This window comes from Talpa occidentalis, unplaced genomic scaffold (genome assembly GCF_014898055.3).
Source record: "Talpa occidentalis isolate TD23 unplaced genomic scaffold, MPIMG_talOcc4v2.1 talOcc4.15, whole genome shotgun sequence".
Taxonomy (NCBI): domain Eukaryota; kingdom Metazoa; phylum Chordata; class Mammalia; order Eulipotyphla; family Talpidae; genus Talpa; species Talpa occidentalis.
This window is the reverse complement of record NW_023601543.1, coordinates 28,318,156-28,331,216: the sequence shown is the minus strand read 5'-3', so window position 1 is coordinate 28,331,216 and position 13,061 is coordinate 28,318,156. Positions and strand designations below refer to the sequence as shown.

Below are 13,061 nucleotides of genomic sequence, written 5' to 3'. Positions count from 1 at the left end.
CCCAGACTTCAAACTATACTACAAAGCCATAATCATCAAAACTGCATGGTATTGGAACAAGAACAGACATACAGACCAATGGAATCGAATAGAAAATCCAGAAATAAACCCACAGATTTATGGTCAACTAATCTTTGACAAAGGAGCAAAGACTATGCATTGGAGCAAAGAAAGTTTGTTCAATAAATGGTGCTGGGAAAACTGGGTCGCTACATGCAAAAGAATGAAGCTTGACCACCACCTCACACCATACACAAAAATCAACTCAAAATGGATTAAAGAACTAGACATAAGACCTGAAACCATAAAATATATAGAAGGAAATATAGGCGAAACACTACGTGATTTGCACATCAAAGACATCTTTACAGACACATCACCCAAAGCAGTGATAGTGAAGGCAAAGATAAACAGCTGGGACTATATCAAATTAAAGAGCTTTTGCACAGCAAAAGAGACAATAACAAAAACAAAGAGAAACCCCACCAACTGGGAGAACATTTTTGCACCCAACACTAATGATAAAGGACTGATCACAAAAATCTGCAAAGAGCTGATGAGACTCAACAACAACAAAGAAAATAATCCAGTCAAAAAATGGGCAGAAGAGCTTAAAAGAACTTCTCTGAAGAGGAAATGCAAATGGCCAACAGGCATATGAAAAAATGTTCAACATCACTTGTCATCAGGGAAATGCAAATCAAAACTACCATGAGATACCATCTTACACCAGTGAGAATGGCACATATTAAAAAAACTAGCAACAACAAATGTTGGCGAGGGTGTGGAGAAAAAGGAACTCTTCTGCACTGTTGGTGGGAGTGCAAACTGGTCCAACCACTGTGGAAAGCTGTGTGGAGATTTCTGGACCTACTAAACATAGAGCTTCCATATGACCCAGCAATTCCACTCCTAGGTATTTACCCAAAGGACACAGAAACATCAATTCCAAAGAACACCTGCACCCCTATGTTTATAGCAGCACTGTTTACAATAGCTAAGCTTTGGAAACAACCCAAATGCCCAAAAATAGATGACTGGATCAAGAAGATGTGGTACATATATACCATGGAATATTACTCAGCATTCAAAAAAGATAAACACATGCAATTTGCTGCAACATGGATGGCGCTGGAAGGGATCATGCTCAGCGAAATAAGCCAAAAAGAAAAAGAAAAATACCGGATGGTCTCACTCATAGCAGGAATCTAGAAAACTTAAATAAGGGACCAGGAAAATGAAAAAACTATAAGAAAGTGAAAATCAAAATCAACAAAAAACTATGAACAGAGACACTTTTAGGGGGGCGGGGCGGGAGGGGAGGGATTGGGGTCAGAATGGGGGCGGCAATTGTATGGGGAATATAACAATAAAATTTATAAAAAAAAAAAAAAAAAAAAAAGAAATAGGTGGCTGGGGTCTCTGTGGTCAACAATTTGAACTAAACTCAACAGTCAATGCTAGTGCTGCTTTAAATACAGAATAATTACGTGTAGCTCTCTGTAGTACATATACTCCCCAAAGATCCTAAAGGACAGCAAGGAGAAATTATTTTGTTGGTGATGGCTGCTATATTTTTTTGTATTATAAATATTTGTTCCATTTCCTGTTTCTCTCACTCTTTGTCGTTTAGCCAATGTGCTTCCATTGTGTTTTCAGATCAACCTTCAAACCTTTATAACTTGTCAGTCGGCAAGTTGATAGCAGTGTGCAATAATAGTTCAGAATACAAAATAAAGGACACACACAAAGTAGACACAGTTCACTTATCTCAAGAAATTGATGAATATTAGAGTTTATAAAACAACATTGAAATAAATAGAAAAATATACTTAGTAAAGTAAGGTGAAAGAAAACGATGGATCATTTTAGATGGTCCCCCAGAGGGACACTCTTCTCTGGAAATTGGAAAAACTGGGGGAAGAAGATTATATTTGAAGAGCTCCTTGAATGTGTGGTTTGAGTCCTACTCCTCATTGCATTTTCCCCTGTAAATTTCCTGGCTCAGTGCTTTGCATATAGTAAATATCTAAGGTGCATATAGAAAATACATAGAGGGGTCTCCCCGGTGGCGCAGCGGTTGAGCGCTGGGTTGTGAAGCTGCCCGCAGCCTCTGCAGTGCCGGTTCGATCCCCGGCCGCCGGCGAGGGTCCCACATGGCACGCAGACCTCTCCTGCCGCCCGCTGCTCCCCTCAGCAGTGTGCTTCGGTCTTCTGCCTGTTCTGCTCCCCGCTCTGGCTCTGGTGAATCCTCTCACCCTCCCGTGCTGCTGACTGTACCCAGTGCTTGTATAAATAAGTAAATAAATCTTTAAAAAAAAAAAGAAAATACAGAGAGGGGGCCAGTTACTAATTTAGAGCTTCCAGAGGCAGGGCAAGGAGATAGTCAATTATATATTATTAAAGACTAGGTGTCTAGACATTCAGAGGTCAACGGGGGAAAAAGAGGTGGGAGTCCTAGAGTGACAAAGCTCGCCTTCATTCATTCCACAAGTACCTGCTGAATTTCTGTTCTGTGCCAGGAAAATGTGCCAGGTGATGGAAGAGAAGAATAAGAAACATGATCTGTGCTCTTCAGGGGCCAGCGTGTCCCTGGTAAGGATAGGCACATAAGCTGAATCCATTAGGGTAATCACGGGTTTACAAGGCCATGGCAGAAGATAGCGCACCAAGTCCTAGTGGGTGAGGGAAAGCTTCATGGAGCAAGGGCCTCCAAGAGAAGAGTTAAGTCTCAAGACTATAGCCAGGAGGATGAGGGTAAGGGTGGAAAAGGGTAGTTCAGGCTTAGGAAATGTAGCCAGACAATGAACAGCATGGTTTATGGTACTTAATGGGAACGGGGTGGGAAGTCTTCAGGACGTTTGTTACTGCCAGAGCATAAAGGGTAAAGCAGAATGTATCAAGGAGTAAGACTGCGGATGTAGGCCGAGCTTTGTAGGCCATGTGTGATTAATAAGACCTGTTAAGCAAAATTCTGGGTGCAAATTCAGTCATCTCTTTTTCTTCATACTCTGGTAGTATATTTAGGGGCCTCTTCTCACTTTTTCAAAACTGGCCCCAAGTTGGAGCCAGTTTCAATTCCAAAGTTGGTTGGAGAGTCAGTCCACTGCTGCTGTTGTTTTTCCCTGCTATTAACGGCTTGATCTTGAGAAATGATCCTACTCAATCCCACAGAAGCTGGGTGACAGGACAGTGATGCTCTGGCTGGTCTGATCTGCCAGCCCTTTAGGGGCATTATACTAAGACTCCAAGGTAATGATATCTTGGTCTACCTCCAAACATGCAGCCACTGTTTTCTAAAATACCGTATGTGCCAGAGTGACTGGGTCTAGAAGAGCTACTAAAATCAACTATAGGTGTGTATGTGTGCAATCTACCCTTGCCCACAAAGATGAAGGCCCCTGAATTGAGTCAGGGACACTATTTAAGGGTCTCTTTCTTCAACATAATTTCATTTTAGGGGTCTTGGTGCCTTTCACAGTCCTGTGCCTTGGATAAAGCCCCCAGCTCATCCTGACCCCAATTCTAAATTTAGAAAGAAGGGGTTGAGAGCAAGTAGCCTTTTAACTCCAAGAAAATCACTGGGTTTCCTCCGTGAATTGCCTACCTCTTCCTTAGCAGTGAGTTCCACATATATCAGGCAGTTGGTCAGTTTTGTTAAGTTACTCAAAAAAATCTAAAGATTGTGTTACACTTCCATGGCATTAAATGTCTGCTTATACTACAGTTGCAAAATAAACAACACTACTCATTTCATTTTGCTAGATAAAAATTAGCTTCTGTCCATTTAAAAGTAGACATGCTACTTCACTACGACTTGAAGGAGCTTGTGTCTTCTTTTGTAGCTAGTGGGCTTTAATCAGGGATACACATGTGGTGTTTAACGTGTCTGTGGAACTTTGGGAATTATGGGAAGTTTTCTGATAGGTAGGCCATTGGATGAGGAGTATACCCTGAAGATGATAGTTGAAGCTATGACAATGGATGAACTATACTAGGGAGAGTGAGGAGAGAAGAAACTCTGAGGAACATCTCTGGGGAATTAGTTCTGGGCAATACCAACTTTTCAGAGGTGGGTATGGGAAAACCATGAAGAAAACCAAGAAAGCAAAGTGTCCCAGAAGCTAAGGGGAAAAGATGGTCTACAAGGAACACATCCTTGATAGTATCTAACACAGCAGAGAGGTCCAAAATGTTGAGTGCTGAAAAGTGTCTGTTGGAATTAGCCATGAGGAGGTCACAGGTGACTTTATTAAGGGCTGTGGTAGGGCCAGAAATCAGACCACAGTGATTTGAAGAGATGGCAGGTAAGCAAGTAGGGAAGGAATGGAGACTGTTTTTCCAGAAGTTTGTGAACAGGAGAAGCAATATTGGGTCATAGCCAGAGGGAATTGTGCGACTACAGGAAGGGCATAGTTCTTTTCCTTTTTTGCCTTGTTTTGATATAAGAAAATTTGTGAGCTGAGAGAAAGGAGTCCATAGAGAGGGAGAGGCTGTAGATACAGGAGGGGGAGTTAATGAATTAAGGGAGCAGGGCCTTGGACAAGGTAGGAGCAACAGAAGTAACAATCTATGAGGATAAACATTTTCTTTCTTGAGACCCAAGGAAAGTGCCTGGCTGAAATAGATGCCAGTGGGTGAAGTAACTGGGTGCACCATGGAGCAAGCGTGAATGGGAATCTTATCTTTGAGAGTAGGAAAGCTACTGAAAGCATCTGCTGGCCTGACTTGACACATGATTCTTTTCATTTTCCTTAGCATCGACACAGATCATTTACATGAAGAAACATTTAGAAAGATGGAAGCTTTAAAAATGAACAAGCCTGGATTTTCCTGGTAGTCTCCAAGGAGAGGCCCTGGTCAGCTGCATGTAGAGCACCGTCTTCAACAGTTGTGCAGTATTCTTGTCCAAACCTCTTACCCTTTGTTGAGGACACTAGTGTGAATCAAGTAGCAGTGACTGCTATTTCTTACATAGAACCATCCACTGAGTAGTATACAAAAGACAGAAGCACTTTTGGTGAAATGTCCAGCAATAAATACCTTACATTCCTATATTGTGTTGCAAAGTTTACTGCGTTTTCACAAAAACCCTTGAAGGTGGGAAGGTGAGGCTCAGAGCAGTGGTGACTTGCTCCAGGTCACCTAGCTTAGAAGTGGGACAGTGGGGACCGGGATCCAGCCAGGTTGCCCAGTACTCAGACCAGGCAGGCAACCAATAGAAAGAAGACATGTGAATGAGACCACTTCAAAGAAACAAGATACTTGAAATGATTAAAGGGCGAGAAAATATAGAAATACATTATATTTTTATGGTGCCGATTTGAAGCAAAAACTGTAATTCACAAGAGAAAACAATGAGCTGATTAATAGCGAAAGGCTTACGTGGAAGTAAGACGACATAGGCCTTGAGAACAGGCAGGATTGAGGCAGGGAGAGAGATGCTGGCCGGAGCTGTAAGACGGGGGCAACAAGGCTGTGCATGTGAGCGGCTCACCAAAAGCACCCGGGGAGAAACAAATGTTTGAGTTAGAAGTTCTTAAGCTCCCGCAGGATCCACATCCTAAGTTCCTGAGGGTGCTTTCCAGTTCCCAGGCGCGAGTCCCTTGCTGAACTTTTAATACCTCCACAATGTTTTTGCACTTGTTCAAAGGGCTCCTCTGACTGACTCCCTCCTCATCCCCGACGGCATCTTGCAAAAGCCTGTGTGGATCCTGCACAGCCCTAGGTGATTCTATGTATTTCACGTAGCTTCCATAAACCATCAGATGAGACAAGTGGAGAAGCAGAATGTCGGGCAAGGAAAATAGCACAAACAAAACCCATGAAATAGGAATGAATGTGATGTAGGATCGATAAAAAGTAAGTGGACCCGATCAAAGTGTAAAATTGTCTCTGGAAGCTACTTAACCAGCTTTGTGACCCTGAATTAGTCACTGGATTCTTGGAACCTCAGTTTTCTCATTGGGATGAAATGACATTAACCTTACAGGGCCGTTCTTCCCAGCACGGGGCCTGTTTCTTAGTAGTAGGTGCCGATTAATGGTAGCTGTGTGTGTACCTGCAATATAACTCAGCTGTGTAGTCTCTGAGCTCCCATATTTTCCTGCTGTGTTGTCAGTGTGAAGTGCATGTTTGAACTAAATGTGTGTGCTGGAGGCAGTGAATCTAGTGGAGGAAGAGACCATGGTGGGAAGTTAATTCTCAGCGAGCAGTCCAGCTGCTCATGTCCTCGTCTGTCTTCGAGTATGGCTCCCGCTGTCCCGGGAGATAGTAACTCTCAGAACGGGGAGACAAGGTCTGGTCTGAGAAGAATGATCAAGAATAGCAATTTGTTTCCAGTTTTTTCAAGCTCCTTTTTCCCTTTAGTTGTTTAGCACTCACTTATTGAGCATTTATTATGCGCCAGGTTTTGTGTTAAGTGTTGGTTTTGTAGAGGAGAATATGCCTTGTCCTGTGCCTTTTCCCTACAGTGTTTTCTCACCACCCCGTTCCCTCTGTCAGTCTGGTAAATATCTGATAAAAGTCAGTCATGATAAGAACTTAAAGATGTAATGTTAAGTGAAAAATTGCAGAACTCTGTGTGTGTGTGTTTTATTCCGTTTGTGTGTGTTCAAATACATATGGAAGGGTATATACCAGAAACTGCTAACAGGAGCTATCTCCAGCAAAAGAAATTTGGCAAGCTGAGGTACAGGGTCAAGAGGAAAGAAAACTGCATTTTCATCTCTAGCTCTCTGTTCCACTTGATTCTTTTTTTTTTTTTACCACGTGCATGTATTACTTTTATAACTAATAAAGTTTGTTAGAAATAAAGCTCATTCAGGGCCTCCCCGGTGGCGCAGCGGTTGAGCGCTGGTTTGCGAAGCTGCCCACAGCCTCTGCAGCGCCGGTTCGATCCCCGGCTGCTCCCCGGCCACCGGAGGAGGGTCCCACATGGTAGGCAGACCTCTCCTGCTGCCCGCTGCTCCCCTCAGCAGTGTACTTCAGTCCTTCTGCCTGCTCTGCTCCCCGCTCTGGCTCTGGTGAATTCTCTCACCCTCCTGCGCTTCTGACTGTACCCAGTGCTTGTATAAATAAATAAAATATAAATAAATAAATAAATAAATAAATCTTTAAAAAAAAGAAAGAAAGAAAGCTCATTCATACCAAGGAGTTATTTTTCTTCTTTTAAAACTTGCCAAATGAGGGCCTCCCCCGTGGCGCAGTGGTTGAGCGCTGGGCTGCGAAGCTGCCTGTAGCCTCTGCAGCACTGGTTCGATCCCCGGCAACTGGCGAGGGTCCCACATGGCGCACAGACCTCTCCTGCCGCACCTTCTCCTCCCCTCAGCAGTGTCCTCAGTCTGTCTGCCTGTCCTGCTCCTCCCTCTGACTCTGGTGAATTCTTTCACCCTCCAGCGCTTCTGACTGTACCCAGTGCTTATATAAATTAATAAATAAATCTTAAAAAAAAAAAAACTTGCCAAATGAGAAGAAAACAAGGCAGCAATTTATAAGCATGACATAAAAATCCAAAGGAAAAGAATGGAAGTTTGACATCCAAATTAAAAATCTCTTCATTAAAAAAAAGTCATCATAAATAAAAGGGCTAGTGATAAACTGGAAGAAGTATATGGCACATGCATAACATGATATAAATAACAAATTAGTATGAAAAAATACAGTACTTCTACTTTGAGCAGTGATGAAACAACAGTGATGAATTCACCCTCCCACTTTAACTCAAAAAATGGGCAAAATATAGGAAAATACTGTTTTCAAATATTGCACAACAGGCAGAGTTTGGACAAATAAAAATCAAATAGCAAGATGGTATTTTTGAACAAAACCATATTGATAACCCTATTAAAGTTAATGTTCTCACAGTAATTAGAAGGCTGAGCTTGTAGAATGGGAAAAAATTTAACAGCAAATTGTGGGATCCCCAGGCACCTTCTTTCTTGAAACCCAGAGTTCCTGCTTGTCAGCTAGGTGTAGGGTCGTGCAGGGGGCCTCTCACCAAGGGCAAAGTCCAGGTATGAAGAACAGTACTGGGAAACCATATCTGCTGAAAACAGCAGGCAGATACTAGAATAGAGATAATATACTTTGAATTGCAGGAACAATGGAGGCCCCCAGGCCACAGCCTCTGATCACTCCACCCTAGCTTACATCCCCAGTAACTGCTTCCCCCAAGCATGTACACTCCCTCCATACTTGCCCCACTTTTGTACTTGATGTTAATAAATACGAGACCCCCTTTGGATGGGGGCTGCACATCACTTCTGGTGTAACCCTTCTAGGCTTCTCATTGCTCCACGTGGACTTGAAATCATCCTTCTCATCCCGCACAGCTTCCAACACTGCTGCCTCTAGGCGACACTGCTCAGACACTACTGCCTGTAGGAAACACACTTTATTTATTTATTTTTAAAGGCTATTTTTTTAAGATTTATTTTTATTTATTTATACAAGCACTGGGTACAGTCAGAAGCTTGGGAGGGTGAGAGAATTCACCAGAGCCAGAGTGGGGAGCAGAGCAGGCAGAAGGATGGAAGTACACTGCTGAGGGGAGCAGCGGGCGGCAGGAGAGGTCTGAGCGCCATGTGGGACCCTCCTCCTGTGGGGGAGCAGCCGGGGATCGAACCAGCGCTGCAAAGGCTGCGGGCAGCTTCGCAACCCAGCGCTCAACTGCTGCGCCACCGGGGAGGCCCTTTAAATATAAAACACAGGGCCTCCCGGGTGATGCAAGGGGTTAAGAGGAAACCTATAAAGCTATCGCAGTCACTGCAGCACAAGTGCGACCCCCGACCCCCACCCCCAAACCCCTTCCCCCAGAGAGCAACCCACATGGCGCAGCAAAACTCTCCTGACTTGCCTGCTGCTCTCCTCAGCAGTGTATTTCAGTCAGTCTGCCTGTTCTGTTCCCCACTCTGTCTCTGGTGAATCCTTTCACCCCTGCACCTCTGGCCTGTACCCCCATTCTTGTATGCATAAATAAATAAATATAGAACACAAATAGGTTAAACCTTTAGATGCACCATGTGAATGTTAGTTTTTAAAAAGGTGAAGCTGTCATCAGAGAATATAGATAGCAAAGCAAAAAATATTACCAGAATAAAGAGGGTTATTTCATAATGGTGAAGTGGTGAATTCATCATGAGGGCATACCAATTGTAAGTAAATATGTACCTAAATAGCATTCAAAATACATGAAGCAAAAACTGACTGAACTTCAAGGGGAAATAGACAAATCTGCAGTTTTAGTCTTAGACTTCAACACTTTTCTCAATAATTGATAGGCCAAGGAGATAAAAAAAATCAGTAAGGATATAGAAGATTTGAACTACACAAACAACAATTTTGACTTAGTTCCTATCTATGCAACGCAAAACATAACAAGAGAAAACATTCATAAGTGCACACTGAACATTTATCAAGCTAGATCATACCTAGGTCATATAACCAGACTCAATGAAGTTAAAGGAGTCAAGTCACAGAAAATTTGTTCTCTGACCATGATGGAGTTGAATTAAAAATTAGATAAAGATACATGGGACGGGCCTCCCCGGTGGCGCAGCAGTTGAGCGCTGGGTTGCGAAGCTGCCCGCAGCCTCCGCAACGCCGGTTCGATCCCCAGCCACCGGTTGAGGGTCCCACATGGCGTGCAGACCTCTCCAGCCACCCGCTGCTCCCCTCAGCAGTGTACTTCGTCCGTCTGCCTGTTCTGTTCCCCACTCTGGCTCTGGTGAATTCTCTCACCCTCCCACGCTCTGACTGTACCCAGTGCTTGTATAAATAAATAAATACATCTTTATTAAAAAAAAAGATACATGGGACATCTCCCGAATATTGGGAAACCACACACTTCCAAACAATTTAATGTTCAAGAGCATGTCTGCAGGGAAGATAGGAAATGTTTTAAACTGAGTGAAAATGAAAACATGAGGCATACAAACTTATGGGATGTAATGCAGTGCTTAGAGGGCAATTAGTACACTAAACAGCTGTATGAGGGGGGAAAAGGTATTAATGATATTACCAATAAGAGTGACAATGAGGGCCTCCCTGGTGGTGCAGCGGGTTGAGTGCAGCGCTATGAAGCTGTCTGCAGTCTCTGCAGCACATGTTCGCTTACCGGCCGGCCCGCCAGGGAGATTCCCACATGGCGCAGCAGACCTCTCCTGTCTCTCCCACTGCTCCCCTCAGCAGTGTATTTCAGTCAGTCTGCCTGTTCTGCCCCCCACTCTGTCTCTGGTGAATCCTCTCACCCCCCACACCTCTGTCCTGTACCCCAGCTCTTGTGTAAAAATAAATAAATCTTTAAAAAAAAAAGAGTGACAATGAGTGTGAGCATTGAAAGAGTGGCTGAAACTTTGAAATGTTTATCGTTGTCACCACCATGAGGACATCAAAGGAGTTTGCTGGGAAGGAACTGCTCAGTCATTTCCCTTTACTTCTGTTCAAGTTTCACTCCACCTGTCTGAGTAGGTAACTGACTAAGCAGCCAAGGAGGAAGTAGCCTCCTTTTCTAAAAGAATAAATAGTGATAGTAATGATAATGATAATAATACAGTTGTGGTAGAGGAAGAATACTAATAGTCGTAATAATAATAATAGAAAGAGCTGTTTAAGCACTTAGCTGTCACAGGCATTGTTCTTTACTATATTTTATCACTAATTCTATGAAAGTAGATATTCATTTTCTTCATGTTATGTATGAAGCATAGAGATATAAAGTAGTTTGCCAAAGTTCACATTGGTAGTAATATCTGACCCAAAATCTGTCCTCCTAATAACCATACCTCTTCATGGAGAATCTAACACAGGAGAAGAAGCGGAGGTGTATTGTGTAAAAAAGAATTGCTACATTCAGCAAATGTGTATGCCTTTCCTGCTATGTGTTGGACCAATGGGTTATAAAAAGGCAAGTCTATAGTCTGTGTCCCTAATGGGATTACAATTATTCTAATGGCTCTGATATAAGGCAGGGTTGGATCAAGACCATAGCAGATATAATGCTAACAGCCACTGGTTATTGAGAGTGTACTATAGTTGGACACTATGCTGTTACATTCTACATTTTCCAGATGAGTAAACAAGACTAGTAAAGGGGTCATTAATTTCTGTGACTCAGAATATTGTTACTGGACTCTTCGGAGGCAGAGGAGAAGAATGGACTGAGTTCTCTTATCCTTCCTTTTTGAATGAACTAAAGGTATTTGCACTCTTATCAGAGCCTACAAACCAAACCCCCCAGCTGCTTCAAGATCGTGTGTACCTCAGCCAGCACCTGCTCTGATGTAGCTTGACACTCTAATGTCATTACATTTGGAAACTTGAGAACAGTGGTGACCACCATAGTCCAATCATTGGCCACCATCACAAATGTAAGCCCACTTTTTTGGGGGGTTTAAACCCATTTATTCATTAAGACTGTACTAAGTGCCACTGAACTACATATTTTAAAAATTGTTTAAGTGCTAATGTAATGATGTGCATATTTTACCATAATACAAAATTTATTGCACAAATGTTAACTTTTGTTAAAAGTTTAATATAGTCTTTTCAAAAAGTAGTGTTGGACCAATTGAACATTCATAGGCACACAAAGAAGAAAAAAATGAACTCAGTCTAAACCTGATCTCTTATACAAAACTGAAAATGAAAATGGACAAATTCATAGAATTATGAACATTCCAGGCTGGATCAGGGAGAAATTGAAAAGCCGAGCTCATCACAAGCAAGGAAACTGAAACAGTAATCAAAAACCTCCCCCAAAACAACTTTGACTGGGGTTGTGACAGCAGCAGAAGCAGCAATGTTGGCAAGCAGTCACACATGCAGATGGGTCTGTCTAGAAGGAATTGAGCTTTTTTGCAAGTGTGAAGGTGTAGTCAGTCTCCACAGACAAAGCCAGGACCACCTTATACCCCTAGATGATGGACGGGGCACTGAGGCAAGTTGGGCAACCAAGCTGTAGGCATGCTGGCAACACCACAAACACTATTCCAGAAGCAAGAAGGCAGTTTTCTCTGTGATTTCAAGCGTTTTGGGTTCTAGATGCTGTCGTGGTTAAACACCCGCTGGACGGTCAGCCCAATGGGGAAAGGGGAGAAATTTGGCGTGTTCAGTAGTGTGGCTTCGCTGCCTCACACTTTGTCTCCAGTCTTCATTAGCTGCACATCACTCAGGATTTCAACAGGGTCCCTGGAGATTTTTTTTTAATATTTTTAAAATTTATTTTATACAAGAACCCTGGTACAGGCCAGATGCACCTGAGGGTGAGAGGATTCACCAGAGACAGAGCATGGGACAGAACAGGTAGACTGACGAAACACACTGCTGAGGGGAGCAGCAGGCGAGGCAGGAGAGGTCTGCTGCTCCATGTGGGATTCCCTCTGGGCCGGGATCGAACCCACGCTGTAGAGGCTGCGGACAGCTTCACAGCACTGCACTCAACCCGCTGCGCCACCAGGGAGGTCCTCCCTGGAGATTTTTGTGGTGATGCCTAGACAGTGGAATAAAGTCCCAGACCAGCATTTTTGGTTGGCACAGTGATTTCATATGCAGCAATAACACCAGCACGGGTAGCAGCTGGCACCTTATTGGCCAACAGCATATCCTGGCAACAAAGTTGGTTTGTTTTCCAGATGTCTTTGAATGGTCTTGTACAACATGGAGTTTTTGCCCATTAGCACTACAGCCTTCCCTCAAAGAATATGTGCATCTGCTGCATCTGCTCCTACAATGAAGCATCTTGGATAATCCTCCAACATTTGGATTATCTAAAGGAAACAGCTGGACATCCAGGCCACCCTTTTTCCCCTGAGCATCATGGTGCATCAGGGATTGTCATGCAGGGTTTAAAGACATGTCACTCTCATGAGGATGCCTGGGAGAGGAGTTTGATATTTTCTTCATTTGTTATTAAATCTATTTTGACTGGACCAACTGCGTTTCCAGTGCATGACAGATTGGGGGTGGGGTGGGGAATGGAGGGGAGAGAAGACATGGAAAAGTAAGGAAGAGGATTGGGAGAGAGGAGAGAGAAGAGACGAGAGCAGAGGAGAGAAGAGATA

General features: G+C 43.3%; 1 protein-coding gene and 1 pseudogene across 4 annotated transcripts in view; one reads left to right on the top strand and one right to left on the bottom strand.

Annotated features, from left to right (window-relative positions):
* The window catches only part of LOC119245978 (NACHT, LRR and PYD domains-containing protein 12), a 38,012-nt gene extending 32,964 nt beyond the window's left edge, over positions 1-5,048 (top strand). For all 4 annotated transcript variants that reach the window (XM_037512099.1, XM_037512095.1, XM_037512096.2 and 1 more), the window contains one exon: positions 4,759-5,048. In XM_037512099.1, the coding sequence (XP_037367996.1) occupies positions 4,759-4,840 (82 nt within the window). In that variant the 3' untranslated portion in view covers positions 4,841-5,048. The remainder of the gene's footprint in view (positions 1-4,758) is intronic.
* Positions 5,049-11,743: 6,695 nt separating this feature from the next.
* Positions 11,744-12,818, bottom strand: LOC119245558 (60S acidic ribosomal protein P0-like; annotated as a pseudogene).
* Between the last annotated feature and the right edge of the window lie 243 nt (positions 12,819-13,061).